A 21,294-nucleotide genomic window follows, 5' to 3' on the forward strand; every position below is an offset into this window, starting at 1 on the left:
GGAGGAAACGGCAGAAGAAGATTTGTTGAATGTGGAGGCTGATGGGTGGAAGAAAGGCTACAAAACAAATGTGAATAACTACAGCTCCAGTAGTCTTATATCAGAAATTAGTATCATAATAGAATCAACTGTTGAGAGCAATGTTGAGGATTTTCTGTATGAAAATAACCAGGTTGGTATAAGCCAACTTAGTTTCAAAAGGGACCAAGCGTGCTTGACCAACTTTCTTGACTTTTTTGAGGACATGACATTCCAAATGGATATGGGAAAAGCCCTATCATGTGGTATACCTGGATTTCTGGACAGGTGTGCTGACTGGATCGACAGCGAGAACTAGGGGTTCAAACCCATGAAAACGTGAGTGCAGGAAGAAAAAGGCATAAAAAAAGGTCAGCTGCATTTTGGGTTTCATAAATGGATCATAGAGTACAAGAGTAAAAAAAGTAATGATAAATTTGTACAAATATTGGTTAGGCCACAGTTAGAATATTGTGTGCAGTTTTGGATGCCCCATTATAGAAAGCACATTAATGCTATAGAGATTGTACAGGTTCACCAAGATGATGCTGGGGAGGGAAACTATAGTTAGGAGGAGAGACTTGAGATACTGGGACTATTTACACTGGAGCATAGAAGGCTAAGGAGATTTAATAGAAGTTTTTAAAATTGTGAAGGGTTTTAATAGACTGAATAAGAAAAGAATATTGTATCTTTTAAGGGAAAATTGGTTAAATATTGGAAGCAGATGATACAGGGTTATAGGGAAAGAGTAGGGCAGTGGGACTAGTTTTTGGATTTCATTAGCAAACAGCTGGCACAGATACAACGGTGGGGGGGGAGATTTTTACCTGAAAAAACGGGTGGGTTTGGACCGTGGGGGTAGTTAAATTGTTAAAAAATCGGATTCCCGACCTGAATCCGGCTCCAACCTGCCCACTTCTGGTCTTAACGGGGCAGGCAGCCAACCCACTCCCAGGAGGCGGGACATCAATTTCAATGTTATAATGAGGCTGGAAGCCTCTTTTAACCTCCATTTTGTTTTTAACTGCATCTGGTTGGGTTTTACACACTTCGTAAAACCCGGCAGTTACAGCAAGGTGGGAACTGCTGCATCCAGGAGGTAAGTGCCTTTCCACATACCCCATGGATCCAGGGTCCCTACCTAACACCTGTGATCGGACTCCCTCATGAGGTCTCCAATCACCTTCCCGGAGGCCCCCCCACCACGATGATCCTGAGGCTGGCCCCGATCTCCTCTTGCACCACTACCCCACCCCCCAATCCATCGACGGCCCCAATCTCTTGATTCCTTTCCCCCAGTCCCTCAACGGTCCCGATCTCTTGCCTTCCCCGCCCTCCCCCGATCCTCCGGAGGCCAGCACCGTGAAACATTGTGACATTTTAAAGTCGGCGGGGAAACGGGGAAACCTGTTCTCCTGGGTTTCCCACCCGCCCCCAACCTGCCTTCCCCATGAAAATCCAGCCCAATGACTTCTATGGCTTTATGATTCCAGAAGGCCTTGGATAAAGCTACACTTTTAAAGCTGCTACAGAAGCTTAAAGCAGTGGGTATCCCAGTTAAACTTACTGGTGGGTATGAAATTGGTTGAAAGAGAGGAAGCACCAGGCACTAGTAGGGGGAGTGAACTTTGGCTTGGGAGATGTGCTAAGTGGAGCATCCCAGTTACAATATTGGGACCTTCTGTTTATTTTTATCTTCATTAACCAACCTGGATTCAGAAACACAATATAACTTGATATTATTCATGGATGATACTAAACTTGAAGGGGGCATCTATGGAAACAACAGACCGGTTAGCAATTGAGGTGCAGGCCTGTGTTTGACTTGCATTTCTGGCTTTTCTCAAGCATGTGTCAGCTTGTCCCAGTTGGAAATATACAGTGGTGTCCTCAGGGATTGGTATTGGGACCACTGCATGTTTTGATATATATGCACGACCTGGATTTGGGTATACAGGGCATAATTTCAAAGTTTGCAGATGACATAAAACTCAGAAATGTAATAAACAGTGAGGACAGTAGTAACAGACTTCAGGAGGACATAGACGGGTGAAATGGGCAGACGTGGCAGATGCAATTTGATGCAGAGAAGTGTGAAGTGATGCATTTTGGTAGGAAGAATGAGGAGAAGCAGTATAAATTAAATTGTACAATTGTAAATGGGGTGTAGGAACAGACAGACCTGGAGATGTACATACACAAATCTTTTGAGGGTGGCAGGATAAGTTGAGAGGCTGTTAAAGAAGCATATGGGATCCTTGGCTTTATAAACGGAGTTATAGAGGACAAAAGCAAGGACGTTATGCTACACCTTTATAAATCACTGATTAGGCTCTAGCTGGAGTATTGTGTCCAATTCTGAGCACCACACTTTAGGAAGGTGGCAAGGCCTTGGGTAGGGTGAAGAGGAGATTTACTAGATTGGCACCAGTGTTGTGGGACTTCAGTTACGTGGAGAGATTAGAGAAGGTTAAGGGGAGATTTAATAGAGGTGTTCAAAATCATGAAGGGTTTTGATAGGGTAAACAGGGAGAAACTTTTTCCTGTGGCAGAAGGGTGAGTAACCAGAGGTCACAGATTTAAGGTAATTGGCAAAAGAACCGGAGGTGAGATGAACATTTTTTTACACAGCAAGTTATGATGATCTGGAATACACTGCTTGAATGGGTAGTGGAAGCAGATTCAATAATAACTTTCAAAATGGAATTGGATAAACACTTGAAGGGGAAAAATGTGGAGGGCTATGGGGAACGGACAAGAGAGTGGGACTAATTGGATAGTTCTTTCAAAGAGCTGGCCGGCATAGGCACGATGGGCCGAATGTTGTATCATTCTATGATTAGAATCTATAAAGCCAAGGAGCTACAGAAGGACCTAAACAATATTTGCAAGCAGGCAGAGCTATAGCAGATGAAATTCTAAGTGTGAGGTGTTATAGATTCAAAAGAACAAAATGGAAGGGGCATACTTGATAGTGTTGAACTAGCTCGGGAAGAGGCTGAAAGGGATCTAGGAGTGGCAGCAGACTCGACACTGACCAGGTCCGTCATTGCAAAAGAGCAATCAAAAAATAAAAACAGAATGCTGAGCTGTATTGCCAAATCAGTAGAGTACAAATTTGAGGCTGCACAGTATTCTACTCGGGTTGCACCTTGAATATTGTGAAGATCATTCAGCAGCATGGGAGCCGGCAGGAGCAGATCAGAGCTAGCCCAGCTTTAGTGTAGAGTCCTTTTAACCAACTTCCTATCGATCCTGCTGCACTCCCTTTTAATCTGTGTATTAATTTTATCAACAGGCTTTCTATGTGGCACCTTATCAATTCTTTTAAAAATACATATATACAACATCCATAGCATTTCCTTTATCAATGCAGACCATTATTTCTTAAAAAAAACTCCATTAAATTTGTCAGACATGCCTTTTACAAATTCATCCTAGCTGTCCTTTATTAGCCCATGCTTTTTTAGGTGAGTACTAATCTTATTCCATATAGGCTCATTATCAATGTTAGGCTAACTAGTGCATCATTACCTGATTTATTCCTTTCTCCCTTTTTAAACAGAGGTGTTACATTGGCAACCCTCCAGTCCTCGGGCACAACTTTGCATCTAATGATGATGGTAGTTGACAGAATCAACAAGAACTTGCTTTCAATGTAGAAAAACATCCTAAGGTTCTTGACAGAGGTGGAATCAGAAACTTATTAATGCTGAGCCAAAGAAGTAGCTGTAAGGAGGAGTGCCAAATGCTTGGTTAAAGAAGTGTGTTTTAAGGAGGGTCTTAAAAGAGGAGAGGGAGGTGGATGGACTTGTACAGGAAATTCCAGAGCGTGGGGCCTTACTCGCATTTAAGTGGGCATAGCCATACTGGTGGTCTTACTGAAGTACTTTGCTTACGTTGGTTTTGGCTGTAATTAGGATTTGCTGTGCTTGCAGCTCATACAGGAGAAGATGAAATGGAAGGTGTAAAAGATTGTCTTTTTGCTGATCATAACGTTGCATAAACATTGCATAAACAATCACTAGTTTAACCATCAACTGCCTGCAGTAAACTTCACAATATATGACTGTGTGCAGAATCTCTCCAGGACTAATTTCTTGTGCCCTTTCAAGAGAAAAACTGTTAACAGTCTCATGCTGTGATCTTTGAATTTGTGTTGCCACTAGTAGATGCTGTGTTATGAGTGGGGGAGGGGAATAGATCAAGTAACCATCTGCCATTTGCATGGTTCAATTATTGCTCATTCACCTGTTCATGAAATGTTGTAGTTTCAGTCTTTTTAAAAAAAAGTCTTACTCAGGTATTGTCCCTTTAACATCTGACAGTGGAGTTTAAATCTAGCCAAGTCTGTTGGGATAATGATCTGCCATTCCTGGCTGTCAGATCCTATGTAAAATGAGTTTGAGCAGGTAAAACTCAATAGTTTGTGGCCCACAAAATTGTCCACTGTTTAGTGCTAATTGGTGATTACAGTGATGCGAGGTTGCAATAATGCCTGGTGTTGAAAATGGAAAACTTCACTTTGCTACAGTGGGGGTGTTCTTGAGAAGCAGGATCTTTACTTTTCCATTTTGCTGTGTTATGCCCGAGTTGATGCTGTTTTCTCTAATGTTCCATTCCCAAGTACTGATATCCTGTGACATGAGCACGATATTCACTTTAAAAAAAAAATACAAAATCAAAAAAAAAGCAATAGTCTATAAATTTATAAAAATACAAAAGCTATCTTCTTCATGTTGTAGATTTAACTTTATGATGGTGCATTATCTTTATGGAGTTTTTTTTTCTTCATGGGATGTGGGCTTTGCTGGCAATGCCAGCATTTATTGCCCACCCCTAATTGCCATTGAGAAGGTGGGGGTGGACCGCCTTGAATCACTGCCATCTGTGTGATGAAGATGCTTCAACAATGCTGTTAGGGAAATTCAGGATTTTGATCCAGTGACGATGAAGGAATGGTGGTATATGTCCAAGTCAGGATGGTGTGTGACTTGGGGAGAAACTTTCAGGTGATGGTGTTCTCATGCACCAGCTGTCTTTGTCCTCCTGGGTGGTGGAAGTTGCGGGCTTTAGAGGTGCTGTCGAAGAAACCTTGACGAGTTGCTGCTGAGCATCCTGTCGATAGTACACACTGCAGCAACGTTATGTTGGTGGTGGATGGAGTAGCTATTTATGCCAATGAGTGAAATGCCGATCAAGCAGAATGCTTTGTCCTGTTTGTGTTGAGCCTCGAGTGTTGTTGCAGCTGCACTCATCCAGGCAAGTGGAGAGTATTCCACCACATTCCTGACTTGTGCCTTTTTAGGTGGTGGAGAGGATTTGGGGAGTCAGGAGGTGACCCACTCACCGCAGAGTACACAGCCTCTGACCTGCTCTAGTAGCCATGGCATTTATGTGGCTGGTCCAGTTCAGTTTCTGGTCAATGGTGACCCCCAGGATGTTGATGGCGAGGAATTCGGCGATGGTAATGAACCCCACTCACCCAGTTTATTATTTAGGTAGAAAAATTGCTTCTCTTAACATTAAAAGCTGGGAAAATGAAGCATTCAAGTGCCAACAAGTGACAATATGCAGATTCGATTTACTCTACTCACTGTGCCATTGTTAGAAGGTGAGATGGCAGTATAAATTATGCAAGGCTATGCTTCTAGAATTGGCGGCACTGCAAATCTGGTGTGGTGACCTATGACTCAATTCTTTGATCTGCCCTCCTATTAAGTAAGGGTCTATGTCCAAAATGTACCACTAGGTGTGCAAAATAGACTAGAATACACCTCCAAGCAACCATGTACTGTACAGTGGTATTTGAAGGCCTAGAAGTAGGTTACCTGTTGGCCACAGAAATATCATAAAGGAAAGGGGGATGTCAGTCAGGTAATATACCCAAAAGATGGCCACTTGCCATGGTTAACATTTTTGAATTTGTCCTTGGGGTTGTTATGGAGTAGATTTTTGCTACAGCATTTATCTGCAACATCTCATACTCATTTCACCCCCACCCGAACCCTTTGTGATTCTGCCCCTCAAATTTTCTTCCCTCGCTCTAAAAGGTGTTCCCTCGTGCTGTGGTAAAAGACCACAGATGCCAGTGGTACCCTGTATCTTGCCCAAATGGCTATCAACTACAACTTGCATTTATATAGCGCCTTAAACGTAATAAAATGTTCCAAGGCGCTTCACAGGAGTGTTGTCAAACAAAATTTGATACCGAGCCATATTAGGAGATATTAGGACAGGTGATCAAAGAGGTGGTTTTAAGGAGTGTCATAAAGGAGGAGAGATAGGTAGAGAGGCGGAGAGGTTTATGGAGGGCATTCCAGAACTTGGGGCCTTGGCAGCTGCAGGCACATCCACCAAGGGTGGAGAGATGAAAATCGGGGATGCGCAAGAGGCTAGAATTGGAGGAGTGCAGTGATCTTGGAGGGCTGGAGGAGATTACAGAGATAGGGAAGGGCGAGACCATGGAGGGATTTGAAAACCAGGATGAAAATTTTAAAATCGAGGTGTTGCCAGACCGGGAGCCAATGTAGGTCAGCGAGTTGGGATATGTGCTTCAGAGTTTTGGATCAGCTGAAGTTTACGGAGGGTGCAAGGTGGGTGGCTGGCCAGCAGAGCATTGGAATAGACAAGTCTACAGGTAACAAAGGCATGGGTGAGGGTTTGAGCAGCAGATGAACGGAGACAGTCGATGTTAGAGGTGGAAGTAGGCGTTCTTGGTAATGGAGAGGGTATGGGGTCAGAAGCTCAGCGCAGGGTCAAATAGGATGCCACGGTTGCAAATGGTTTGGTTCAGCCTAGACATTGGACATGGAAAGGGATGGAGTTGTTGGCTAGGGAATGGAGATTGTGGCGGAGACTGAAGACAATGTCTTTGGCCTTCCCAATATTCAATTGAAGGAAATATCCGCTCATCTAATACTGAATGTCGGATAAGCAGCCTGGCAAATCAGAGGCAGAGGCAGTGGCTGTAAAGTCTGTGTGTTGTATAGCGAATTAATACACAGACTACAAGAGTAAACTTTAACAGGACTTTACTATTCGAAGGTCAGGGCGAATCTGCCCAATCACTCATTACACAGCACTTATATACCGGTGTGGTCACCACCGGTATTACGGTATACAGCAGCCAAAATAAAGCAGTGCAACACCTAAAATAGTTCTCTTAAAGGTGGACGGTTACATACAATAGTTCTCTTAAAGGTAGAACGGTTACATACACAACAATCCTCCCTTTTTAGCTTACAACATACTTACTCCCCATTAAACATAACATATATCCAACTTCATGTAAAACAGTTCACAGATGTAGTCTCTGCGGAAAACAGTTCACAGATTCAGTCTCTGCGGGAAAACAGTTCACAGATTCAGTCTCTGCGGAAACAGTTCACAGATTCAGTCTCTGTGGAGGCGTCTCCTGTGCTTCCTGACTCGGTCCGGACAACGCCTCGGTGTTGTAACAGTTCCCTGTGGTGTAGTCGGTTCACGTTGCTGGAGTGACTCATCCAATAGTCCTTCAATGGACTTAACAGCTTGAACTTCCGTCACTTCTGAACCAGCATTGCTGACTTCTAAAAGCTTGAGTACCTTGGAAAGTTTTTCTACTTCCGAACTGATTTGGCTCCGTTCGGAGGGACCACGTGTGTGATCTGGCAGGTGATAATGGTTCAGATGGTCATCTTCTGCTTCGACTTTTCCTTTTCTGCTTCTTGGAGACTCTCTGGGCTCCACTGTCAGCTGCCAGCTGCATGAACATTTCCTCCTTCTCTTCCTCCTTTTTCCGTAGTAGAGCCACCATCTCCCGGTGTTCCTTAGACTTTTTGTGATTCTTCATGGTTTCTGCACTTTGGGAGTTTTCATCACAAGCTGGGCAGAACAGGTCATTGTAATATTCGGTGTCGTCCAACAGGTCATGGTAATATTCGGTGTCGTCCTGAGCTAGGCCAGCGAGAGGGTCTTCTATTTCCTCCATACCCAGCTGGACGTTAGCCAGCTTTTGTTCCAAATCCAGACATTTTTCCTGAAGAGACTTCTTCATGTGTTCAGCTTCATCCAGCTTTTTCTGGGCTTTCTGCAAGTCTTTTACTAATGACCTCATTTGTGATTTCAATACTTCAACTTCATTCGGAGATTGATTGATCGGACTATTCAATCCCTCTACTGGAGCAGCTGTTTCAGCCTTCTGTTGTTCTACATTGACGTGAGTCAGCGTACTTTTGGCATCCACGGGCTGCTCTGCTGCAGTCCTCTCAGTCTGTGTTGTCACCTCAGCTATTTCAATAACTTTTGAGAGCTCCGAAACCCTTTCCATTGAAGATTGAAGCTCGTGTTCAAGTTTTTCCCATTTCAGAGTCTTGTCCCTCAGCATATGAAGGAGTTGACTGACCGTTAACCCTTCTGACATCAGACGTTTCCCAGTATCGTCATCCTGTGTTTTTGACGGATAGGCTACAGGGCTGTTGGTAACCTTGCACTGGGGTCCCTTTGCTGCTTCTAATTCTCCATCATCTGCAGCCTCCACCATTCGAATTTCAACAAATGAATCGTTCGGTGGTGCTGCACCCAACTTCAGTAGGAGCTCGGAATTCATGGCAACCAAATCAGCCTTTTCTGCCTGCAACCTGCTAACAAGCGCCCTCAGTTGCTGAACATCTTGCTCCCCCAGATTACGGCACGCCCCTTCAGAACCCGAATCAGCTTTGATTCGTTTGGCCTCCTCGCGCAGACGGTTTGTGTGCTCCTGCTCCATTTTCTCCATCAGCTGCTTCTGTTGTCTTTCCAGATTCTCCCACTCTGTATCAAAGAACTTTTTCGTTGCATTCATCTCTTGCTCAAGACGGCGAATCATTTGTTCTAATTGTTGTTGTAGTTTGAATTGGAGTTGAGTTTGAGCCCGGTGTCCCTCAGAAGTGTGCATGTCTGTAGGCTGGACAGACTCAGAATTCTCTGTCAAACTATGTTGTTGTTCAGTGGAATTCTGTTCTGAAACTTTGTTCTCCTCTAAAGCATAAGCATTTATGCACTCCTTCGTTTTTCCAACATTAGTCTGCAAGTCCATTTTAGCCTTGTCTTTTGCACATGGGTTGGTCTTACCATCATCAGTTCCAGAGTCTGGGCTGATTATCTTCACCGAGTTCTCACTCTTTATGGTTTTTAGGAAGTGCCAGTCCATATTTATTTTCCTGATCCACTCCCGTCCCAGAAGTGGTGGACCCCCCTCAGGCAGTACATATAAGTCCATTCCTTGGTGTTCTTTGCCCTTGTCTCTCACCTTAACTTTTATCTTTCTGATGGGGTATACTCTTGGCCCCGTGTATGTCTGCAATACAATCTTGGTATCTCTCAAGGGAATATGTGAGAATAGCCTCTTGTAGTCCTTTCGGTTTATGACTGTTAGGGCTGATCCTGTGTCCAATTCCATTTTCACTTGGACTCCGGCTATTTTGAGTGTGACCCAGATAATTTGTAGGTCAACTTCCTTACTCGCATTGTGAATTCTCAGACTATCCAGTTCTTGGCTGTTGGAGTCTGTGTGATAAAAATGATAACTTCCGGGAAGTTATGTCATCACTTCCTATGAACTATGAACTGTGTACATACCTCACTTCCTGTCATATGTCACTTCCTGTTGGACTGGTATAAATACTGGTCTGTTCAGTATTGTAAGAGGCTTCTACCAGAGGCATGGTAAAGACCTCTCTTGTGTATATAGTGTGTTTATAAGTTACTTAAAGCTTACTTTAAAGTTACTTGATGGTAAGTCTCCTTTTTCTTACATCAATTTAAGTAACTTAAATTTACACTGACAAATACTAGACCTTCAGACAAACTCGGAAGTTAAGGATCCAGGGAACCACCCATCATGGAGAAAATCCTTAGACCTATTCGTCTGGACTTGGACCCGAATACACCAGCAGCTGGCAGGGTATGGAAGCATTGGTATCGTACTTTTGAGAATTTTCTGGATGAATGTAAAGCGGATGCTCCTGCTAAATTGAAGATACTTGTCAATTATGTGACCCCAAAAGTGTTCGAATATGTTGATGACTGGGATAATTACGAAGAGGTGATTCGGGCACTTAAACTGTATGCGAAGACCCCAAATGAGGTCTATGCTAGACATCTACTGGCCACAGCCCGACAAGGGCCAGGGGAATCAATTGACGAATTCCTGCAAGAACTTCGCAGGCTCAGCGTAGATTGTAACTTTCAGGCAGCCTCAGCTGAGCTGTACCGCCAAGAAATGATTCGTGATGCTTTCATCTGCGGGATTGCCTCTCCATTTATACGCCAGCGTCTACTAGAAAGTAAAACACTTGAGCTACAAAAAGCTTTTGACCTAGCTTGTTCACTGGATTTGGCAAAGAGAAATGCAGACCTCTATCAGCTGCCCAGATCTCGATCTGCTGCTGTAGCTGCAACCAGACAATTCAAGCGGTCTCAGGTGAACCCTATCATGGGGGAATCTAATTCTGATAATTCTGATGAAGAAGAGGAGGACGACCCCACTTTAGCAGCCTCTTGGCAATCTAGGAAGGAATGCTTCTTTTGTGGAGATGCTTTTCACCCTAGGAAAACCTGCCCTGCTCGCAATGCAATCTGCAGTTATTGCGGGAAAAAAGGACACTTTGCTAAAGTTTGCCTATCAAGGGCCTCTACGAGGGCCAATCCAGCTAAGGCCTACCGAACTGCCCCAATTAGGGCCTATCAAGATGCTCCAGCTAGGACCTATCAAGCTTCCTCTCGAGCTCTCTCCCGAAGAAGCACACCGAGAGTTTTAGCCACTCTCTGTGCAACGACACCAATTACAGCTGCTTGCCCACAGAACCTGTCTCATGCAGCCACAAAAATTTCAATTAAAGGGCATACCTTAGATGCCTTAATTGACTCAGGAAGTACTGATAGTTTCATTAAGGAACAGATTGTTGCGAAATTGAAACTACATGTCTTCCCATCGGACCAGGCAATTGCGATGGCCCAGTCATCACTTAATACCAGAATCTCCGGCTTTTGTGTTGTTGATATGACACTTCATGGTCGTATGTATCCCTCCACCCGACTTTCGGTGCTCAAGGACTTATGTAGTGATCTCCTCTTAGGGCTGGACTTCCAAAAACAGCATAAGAAACTCACCATTGAGTTTGGTGGATCCAAACCCGGACTTACTATTTCTAATATACCGTCTAAATTACCATTTTGTGCATTATCAGCAGCTTCACTTGATGAACCCTCATTATTTGCCAGTATTCCGCCTCAATGCCAACCGATAATAACGAAATCGCGGCGCTTTAATCAGGAAGACCAATCTTTTATTGCGGCTGAAATCTCTCGACTTCTAGCAGAGGATATCATTGAACCATGTTCGTCGCCCTGGCGGGCTCAAGTCGTCATTGTCAAGAACCCTCTAAAACCTCACAAACAGCGACTATGCATCGATTATTCGCAAACCATCAATCAATATACCGACTTGGACGCCTACCCATTGCCACGCATTGATGATATGGTTAATAAACTGGCCGAATACAAAGTGTTCTCAACTTACGATTTAAAAAGTGCCTATCATCAGTTACCCTTGAAGGTCTCAGATAAGCAGTACACAGCCTTTGAGGCCAATGGACGGCTGTACCAATTTCGTCGCCTCCCATTCGGGGTTACTAATGGAGTGGCTGTCTTTCAACGGGCAATGGATGGCCTGGTTAAGCAGGAAAACCTAAGGGACACTTTTCCCTGTCTTGATAACATTACCATTGCAGGTCACGATCAACAGGAACACGACTCCAACCTCCAAAAATTTCGGGATGCCCTCCATCGCCGTAATTCGACCCTGAATGAATCCAAATCTGTTGAGTCGCAACCGACCATCAACATCCTTGGCTACTGCGTAGGCAATGGTATCATTAAGCCAGACCCAGAAAGACTTCGCCCGCTCCAAGAGCTCCCGTCACCTAAGAATCCGGCTTCTTTACGTCGGGCTCTCGGTCTGTTTGCACACTACGCTAAATGGATTCCTCATTTTTCGGACAAAATCCAACCCTTGCTGCATGCTAGATCATTTCCACTGGGAACAGCGGCTGTTGCAGCCTTTAACCTTCTCAAAAAACAGTTGGAGAAAGCGGCTCTTCACTCCATTGATGAGAATCTCCCTTTCGTGGTTGAATGTGATGCCTCGGAGGTGGCGATCTCGGCTACTCTGAATCAGGAAGGTCGTCCTGTAGCATTTATGTCCAGGACCTTACAAGGTGCCGAGCTACATTATCCTCCGGTTGAGAAAGAAGCCACAGCCATCATAGAGGCAGTACGGAAGTGGAACCATTTTCTAGCTCGCCAGCACTTTACATTGATCACGGACCAACGATCAGTCGCCTTCATGCTCGATAATCGAAAACGAACCAAAATTAAGAATAATAAAATACAACTTTGGAGGATGGAACTGGCCTCTTTTGGTTATACCATTCTCTATCGGCCTGGCAAGGAGAATGTGGCCCCGGACACCCTCACACGGGCATTCTGCTCCACTATGTCATCCTCCACTCTCATGGATGTCCACAATGGTTTGTGTCATCCTGGCGTTACGCGCATGCTACATTTCGTACGATCACGGAATCTCCCTTTTTCCACTGGAGATGTAAAGAAAATATGCTCAGAATGCCGGCTTTGTGCGGAATTAAAACCTCAGTTCTTCCGCCCCTCAGATGATATACTCATACATGCAACCCAACCGATGCAACGACTTAGCATCGATTTTAAGGGCCCAGTGCCCTCTTCAACTCGGAACACATATTTGCTCACCATGATCGACGAATATTCACGTTTTCCGTTTGCCTTCCCCTGCTCCAATATGCTGGCGTCCACAGTAATCTGCTGCCTTGAGCAGGTATTTTCTCTCTGTGGCATGCCGGCTTATATTCACTCAGATCGGGGTCCATCCTTTATGTCAAGGGAACTCGAGGACTACCTCTCAGAACGGGGAATTGCTACAAGCAAAACAACACCATACCATCCCATCGGAAATGGGCAGGTAGAGAGGTATAACGGTATCATCTGGAATTCCGTACGTCTCGCTTTAAGATCTCGGGGCCTACCAGACCAGCAATGGGAAACAGTGCTTCCGGATGCATTGCACTCTATACGGTCCCTGCTTTCTACAGCCACAAATACTACACCTCATGAGCGGTTCTTTGGATTCCAGCGTCGCTCATCTCATGGGACATCACTCCCGTCATGGCTAACTACTCCTGGACCTGTATTACTCCGAAGATACGTTCGGACGTCTAAAAATGACCCTCTCGTAGACGAGGTCGAACTAACCGATGCCAACCCCACCTATGCAAACATACGATATTCTGACGGCCGAGAATCTACCGTATCATTACGGGATCTGGCTCCCTGCCCACCAGCACCTAGTGGGACATCGGGTGATGGCATTTCACCAGGGAACTCTTGGGACCTATCGGGTACCCCTCTCCAGGATCCTGATCGGACACCAACTAGCTTGGTGCCGGTAGAACCCCGTGCTCAAGGTTGCGACCCTCCCAGTACCGCGCATGAAAGTACTGATCCGCCACAGACCAGCTCTGCACCTCCCTCTGAACAGAGGCAGTCCGACTTTGAACCTATTGGGGCTCGTACTCGAAGCCATGATCTCCCCGACCCTTCACAGGGCAATCCAGGCCACACAGACTCTGACCAATGGCCAACCGCATGTAAGCGGACCAGCGACCCTCTACGACGGGAATCCAAACGGGTGCGACTCTTCCTTGTTCGGCAGCTGCGGACCAAAAGGTAGACCACAGCCTCCTAATCCTGCAGGAGGGAAGAATGTGATAAAAATGATAACTTCCGGGAAGTTATGTCATCACTTCCTGTGAACTATGAACTGTGTACATACCTCACTTCCTGTCATATGTCACTTCCTGTTGGACTGGTATAAATACTGGTCTGTTCAGTATTGTAAGAGGCTTCTACCAGAGGCATGGTAAAGACCTCTCTTGTGTATATAGTGTGTTTATAAGTTACTTAAAGCTTACTTTAAAGTTACTTGATGGTAAGTCTCCTTTTTCTTACATCAGTCTGAATCCGAATTCTGTTCATCTGAACTCTTCTCAGTCACTTTGTGTACCTTGCTGTGCTTTTTCTGCGGTGACTTTTTTTTGTTGCTGGTCTTCTTTCCTGACCGGCATACTTTAGCTATGTGACCAATCTTGCCACATTTTCTACATTCCTGGTTTTTAAACCAGCATTGGTTCTGGTCGTGTGTTGTCTTCCCACAACGATAACATTTCGTTGTACCCGAAGTCATTTGATCCACGCTGAGTACCGCTGCCTTCAGCTGCATTTCCGCCGTGCCTCTCGCTGCGGCTTCGTGCGATGCTGCAATAAGGACAGCCTTATCAAGTGTAAGATCGTTCTCTTCAAGCAGTCGCTTTTGTGTTCCTTCCTTCGACAACCCGCACACGAACTTGTCTCTCAATGCCTCTGTCAGATTTTCCCCAAACTGGCAGTATTTCGCTAGTCTACGTAGTTCAACCAAATATTCCGCGTTGCTTTCCTCTTTCCGTTGCGTTCTCGCATAAAATTTGAAACGTTCCGCCAACATCAGTGGTGTGGGGTTCAAATGATCCTTCAGGGCAGCAACAATATTAGCGAACGTCTGATCCGCCGGTTTAGCCGGTGATAGAAGATGCTTCAATAGCCCGTATGTCTTCGCCCCCATTGAGTTTAGTAAGGTTATAGCTTTATCATCATCTTCTATTTTATTGGCCTCACAATATATCTCGATGCGTTCTACATACGTGGCCCAATCTTCTACCTCGGAATCGAAATCGTTGATGTTACCATGCTTAGGCATCTTCACAATCTTTCTAAGAAACAACAACGAAGTTTTCCTTTAACTTTTTTTTTTCTAAAATGGCGGTTTCCCGCGCTGATCTTCTTCCCCGCCCACTTTCAAGATGGCGGTTTCGCGCTTGTCTTCTTCCCCGCCTAACTGGTGGCTTCCCGCGTTTCTTCCTCTGGTGGGAGGGGTAAGCTTTGCCCTCAGGCGACGACCGCTGGTTTACGGGGTTTGCAGCCTGCGCGCCGGCTTCAGTTTATTCTGAAGCGCGCGCGAGAACAGCCGATCGCGTTCCCTTTTTTCGGCAGCGGCAACCGGCGCTGGGGACAACCAGTTGGCGTCGGACAGCTCTAGCTCCCGGTCCTTCACGGCAGCCGCTGTAAGCCGCTGGCCGGAACCTCGCTCGGTCCTGCTCCCCCCTCGCTCGGGCTCTGTCTCTCCCGCTCGCCGGCACGGTCTCGCTCGCTCTCTCTCTCGGGCTCCGTCTCTCCCGCTCGCTCGGCTCTCCCAGACCTCCCGCAGTCCGGTCCTTTCCTCCCCCGGCTGCGGCCGAGTCCCTCGCGGTTTATTTATTTATTTATTGCCTCCGCGCCTTATGATCCCGGTCACAGCGCCTCGCGGCCTCGGTAGGTGCCCGGCCTTTTACCCGCTGCGTTCCCGCTTGTAGTCCGGTCTCTCACACTGGCTGCGTTCCCTGCACCGCGGCTGCCGTGCCCTACGCTGCCCCAGTCTCGGCGCCTCTGGCCCCGACTTCTGTCCGGCTCCTTTCCCCTGGCCGTGGTCAAGTTCACCGCCCTTATCCTCCGTTTCTTTTTTATTTTTCCCCCTACTCACAGTCAACATGGCCGACATGCTTCTCGTGGCTGATCGGCTCACTCACTACCGTGACAGAAGGGACGATCACTGCCTGTTGCTGATGGAAGGCCTCGTGTCAGAATTCTTCCCTCTTCCTTGCTCTGCAGACTCGAGTCTTCTCTCAGCAGAATGACGAGGGCGGATGCCTCTTCTCGACGCTTGTTAACTGCTTCGGATGTATCGCTGCCGCATGGTAAGATCGAACTCGTCGCCACTGTAAAGTCTGTGTGTTGTATAGCGAATTAATACACAGACTACAAGAGTAAACTTTAACAGGACTTTACTATTCGAAGGTCAGGGCGAATCTGCCCAATCACTCATTACACAACACTTATATACCGGTGTGGTCACCACCGGTATTACGGTATACAGCAGCCAAAATAAAGTAGTGCAACACCTAAAATAGTTCTCTTAAAGGTGGACGGTTACATACAATAGTTCTCTTAAAGGTAGAACGGTTACATACACAACAGTGGCGGGGTCGAGAGATATGGTGGTGAGGTAGAGCTGGGTTTCATCAGCGTACATGTGGAACCTGACTTGTTTTCGGATGATGTCGCCGTTTCAGTGCTGTGGCAGGGGCGGAAATCTGATTGGAGTGGTTGAAACAAATATCCATCGTGTCAGTGTTTCATTCTAGAAGATGAGTGTTGGTAGCCTGATTGAGTATGGAAGGCAACACAGAAGCTGATCTTATCCTCATGCCACATCCACTTTCCAGCAGAGGTACTTGATAGTGGATCAGTAGGGTGAGCTCTTGCTGATTTTCCCTCCCAGCCCAGAGGTGCTGAGCCAGTTGTAAGATCCCAACTGTTGCTCTGACTGATTAAGGCAGATTAAGCTTTGAAAACCTGGAACCTTCTGGTCTGTATAACTCAGTACGACATCAGATGATGTACAGTATTTACCCATCGCCCCATTTTGTCTGATGGGTTGGGCACTATCAGTCATTGTAGGCTTAGTCCTATTTGACTTGCCTAAATCCCAAATTTTTACACTGCCCTAATACTTTAATTAAAATGAGCATATGTATACTTACTGAATTTTGTTTTAATTTAAAATAGACAACTTGATCCAAGTATCTTTTAAGCCTTATATTTATGTATGTGAGCATATGAAGAATATTAAATTGAAACTCTGTTTTAGCCTCCATTTAAAAAAAAAAAAAAAAAAAAAGTTTTTTTTTTACTTTGACCATTAAATCAGATTGTTAGAATGACAAGTGATATGTAACAAGATCACAACTGGAACCAGGATTTAATAACTGTGTCCACGGCAATACTAGGGCCTGATGCTAAGTACCAATATTAAAACTTACAATAGTATTTTGTCGTTCTTTCCAGCCTCATAAAGTCACAATTGCTCTGATCTATTTCCTTGGTAACTGTAGACCTGTAATAATATTCCCTAAAGACATAGAAGTATATCCAAAACCTAACTAGATCCCATATATTTACAAACTAATCTCCTTTGCAGGTTTCTCTATGCTTGCAGAAAATGTATTCTTCTGCACATAGTCAGTGGAGCAATAGCATCACATTACACTAAAGAAATATAAATAAATGGACCCAATCTAAACTGCATTGGTCATTGTGTTTGATTTAAACATTTGATTTACAGCAGCCTGTCTGTTATCTTTTCTTTCCTTTTTACTTCTCTCCCTCTTTAAAATGCACACAAGTATATAGATTTAAAAAAAAATCTCTCCCTTGTGTGGCTTTTTACAGAAAACAAGTTATTTGGAGGCTTATTCATCTATTACTGATGCTTGTGAAGGCAAAAAAAAAGTTACCATTTAAACAATCCTACATTCTTGTGAAGTAATGTTCTGAAGTAATGTCAGCAAAGAACTCTGGGATTAAAGGTTGTACATTTTTATTAATTGTGGCCAGTGTGTCTTGAATTTGATAGTATATTGAAGGGAAAATGCGACTGATCATGCCATACCAGACACAATCTCTACATGCAGCCGAAAGGTGCATAGGACCAAAATTGTAGCAAAATATTCCTCTGTTTTCTGGTGAAAAATGAAAAACATTCTTAATTTTAAAATTGTTTCTTAATCAGTCAGTCGTAAAATACGAATGTGAATGTAAGCTTTGAAAACTGTTCACAGAACCTCACCTATTTACTGACTTTCTAAAGGTCCTAATGAGCTGGCTGCAGTGATGAGAATAACCACGTACTGTACAGAGCTTCTGAGTTGGTTTGAAAGATTATCTTTAGCTGCTTTAGAGGAGTACTAGCCCTGCCGGATCCTGATCCATGGGTTTAATCAACTAACAGCTACCCCAATGGAAACGAGCTGGATTAATCAAGTCTGAATGCCCACCTGTTTCCAAGAAGGACCTGATTTTGTTTTTATTTAAAGTGTCTTCCCAGTGGCTGACTAAACAAATGCAGCAAGTTTACATTGAAGCTGGTTTAGGCTGACCACACGTTCCCGTTTTCCGGGGACAGTACCACATCCAGGGACTATGTCCCCATTTTCTGGGGACAGTCTCCGGATAAGGTACGGTGTCCCCGGGCAAACAATGTCCCCAGAAGAGTCCCTGGTTCACAAAACTTGTCCCTGAAGTGTACCCCTGGCCAGTGAGTGTATCCCCCCCTGAGCTGTCAGTTTGCAACTTGTACAAAGGCCAGAGTGACTCATTGCGCATGCACGACTGGGTGGTCTTTCTGCGCATGTGCCGGTTGTTTCTGAGTTTCCGGCTGGGCTCGTGCTACTGGGCTGTCGGCACCGGAAGTGCCTGGGAGCACGGCAACTGGAGCGGCTGAGGGAGAGGCTGTGGGGGAGGGCCTGGTCACAGCCACCGGGGAAAGGTGGGGGCAGACTAGCCCTAGACACTGTGGGGGGGGCGGGGTCAGGTGTGACCTCAGTCAGTGGGAGAGGAGTCAGGTGAGACCTCAGTCACTGGGTGGGGTAGGGGGAAGGGGTCAGATGAGACCTCAGTCACTGGGTGGGGTGGGAGGGAGGGGTCAGGTGAGACCTCAGTCATGGGGCTTAGGTGAGACCTCAGTCATGGGGCTTAGGTGAGACCTCAGTCACGGGGAGGGGTGAGGTTTAGGTGTCTGAACGTGCTTCAGTAGTGTGACATCACATCCACGGTAATTATTTGCATTTGTAGTGTATATGTGCAACTGTTAAAAATATAGGCTGCTAAAAGATTTTGTCTCACTACACTGCGCAACTTACATTTTCCGTCTAGGCTACTTTGCTGTGCTACCACCCTGTGTGTCCCCAGATTTGGTTTAGAAGATATAGTCACCCTACACTTGTTGCATGAGACCTACACATTGGGAAGGAGCAGTGCTCAAACCCCTCTAAATGCTGTATAAAGCAGCCTTAATTAGTCCTAAAAACAGATCCTACGTGTGAATGATAACATTTGAATGTATTCAACCCTGTTAAATTATTTAGTTAGTTATTTTTAAAGAGTATGAACCAATGACAAATCTTGTGAATCCCTTTTTGGTTCAGTGGAATGTTTGTTGCACTGATCGTGTCTCTTCTCAGGCAGTCCCTCGGAACTGAGGATGACTTGCTTCCACATTAAAAATTAGTTAATTAGTTCTCAGGTAACTGATGAGTCCAATGCGAGACCTACAGTCTCTGCCACAGGTGGGGCAGCTGGTGGTTGAAGGGGCGGGTGGGTGGGGTGCTTGGGTTGATGTGCGCTCCTTGCACTCCTTATGCTTGGCTTCTGCTTGATCCCGGTGAAGAGACTCAAGGTGTTCGGCGCCTTCCCGGATGCTTCTCCTCCACTTTGTGCTGTCTTGGGCCAGGGATTCCCAGGTGTCAGTGGGGCTGTTGCACTTATTCAAGGAGGCTTTGAGGGTGTCCTTGAAGCGTTTCCTCTGCCCACCTGGGGCTCTCTTGCCGTGTCGCAGCTCCGAGTAGAGCGCTTGTTTTGGGAGTCTCGTATCAGGCATGTGGACGATGTGACCTGTCCATCGGAGCTGATCGAGCGTGGCCAAAGCTTCAATGCTGGGGATGTTGGCCTGAGCGTGTAGTGCAGCATACTCTAGCGTCTAATGGCTAGAATAGTATTTACAGGATTGCAAACTTGTATGTATTCATGTAGCAAACTGTTAAGAGAATGCTTACTGACTGTGCACGTGACTTGCCTATTGGAATGCATTTGAATAAAATGTAAGGATGGGAAAAGGCCATTTGGACTTAGTAAAGCTCATTCCTCAATACTCTAACTTACCCATCTTAGTATTCAGCAGTATTTTGAAAGTCACAAATTTGTTTGCCTACCTTGTCTGGCTAACTATTTTAGAAACATTTATCACTCTTTGAGTAAAGTTCTTCTTGATATCTCATTTAAATTTACTTTTCACCACAATCCATGTGTTTTTTTGTTTAGTGTCCTGACCAGAATTGAATCTAGCACTTCAAGTATGGTCTGACTGCATTGTAAATGTGGTATAACTTCTGTAGATGCACCATGATTTTTTTTTATTGCTTTGCCAGTGAAAAATCTACTTTCACTCCCAGTTCATTTTCTACATCTCCTTTTGGTAATACAATTCCATCCAATGTATATTTCTGACACATTTTCTGAACTATATGTAATATTTGCAGTAATGAATTTATTATTTGCCTAGTTGCATAATCATTCTAATTCCTTCGGCAAATCTTTAGCTGCATTCTTGTCTCCACTCCTATCCCTATTTCAGTGTTGACAACAGATTTGACAAGGTTGCATTTGTTATTGATGAGCTTGTCATGAGATATTAACACTAAATGTTTGTCCTGAGCACTTCAAATGCAGAGCTATTAGCGCATATGGGGAATTTGGGCTCCTAAAATTAAAGGACAAGAAATCATGGTGGGTACACACCCGAATTCCCAATATTGTATATACTCCAGTGCACTGAAAATGCTAGATACAAATTTACTTCACTGTTGTCATTAGAATGTTTAAACATGTATCAGATAAACCAAAATGTAATTTTTTCTATGTTTAACAGCTGTCCAGTGGGGAGAAGATGGTCGTCCTTTCAATTACCTTTTTTACACAGGAAAACTGTCCTACTATTCACTTATGCATGTAAGTCTATAAACATTTCAGATGCAAAGACAATAATTTACTACATCTTTTAAATTTAAGATTTACTTAGCAAAACTATAAATAAAATTTGTGATCAAGTGGATGTACAAACAACCGGCCATCTTCGATAGTGTATGATCCTGGTTTTATTTCCAGCATCAAAGCTAATCCAGACTTGACTGTTCAAATGCTCTCCAACCGTAAACTTCAGCTCATCCAAAACTCTGCTGCTCGCATCCTATCCCGCACCAAGGCCCACTCATTGTGATTTGATGAACTTGAAATTTGAACAAATGAAATAAATGTGATGCTGAAGTCTGACTCAACTGTGACGTGATCAGCAAGATGTGTGCACTTTTGTGCTGTTGTTGTATTTTAACATATCTATATCTATCTTCTATATCGGTACATCTGTCTGTCATTCTGTCTGTCTGTCATCGCGTGTGCGTCTGGGGGCTATGCGCTCAAAAGTTACAGGGCGTACCTACGCGCGCGTTACCTCCAAAGAAAGCTTACGCTTCCGAG

General features: G+C 44.8%; 1 protein-coding gene across 1 annotated transcript in view; it reads left to right on the forward strand.

Moving 5' to 3' along the window:
* Nucleotides 1–21,294, forward strand: part of mrps9 (mitochondrial ribosomal protein S9) — a 152,129-nt gene that overhangs the window by 33,505 nt on the left and 97,330 nt on the right. Inside the window, exon 5 of the mRNA XM_085998976.1 lies at nucleotides 20,690–20,769. Within this exon, the coding sequence (XP_085855102.1) occupies nucleotides 20,690–20,769 (80 nt within the window). The remainder of the gene's footprint in view (nucleotides 1–20,689; nucleotides 20,770–21,294) is intronic.

Source organism: Somniosus microcephalus, chromosome 10 (assembly GCF_052327205.1).
Source record: "Somniosus microcephalus isolate GS21.2 chromosome 10, FLI_Smic_1.0, whole genome shotgun sequence".
Classification (NCBI taxonomy): domain Eukaryota; kingdom Metazoa; phylum Chordata; class Chondrichthyes; order Squaliformes; family Somniosidae; genus Somniosus; species Somniosus microcephalus.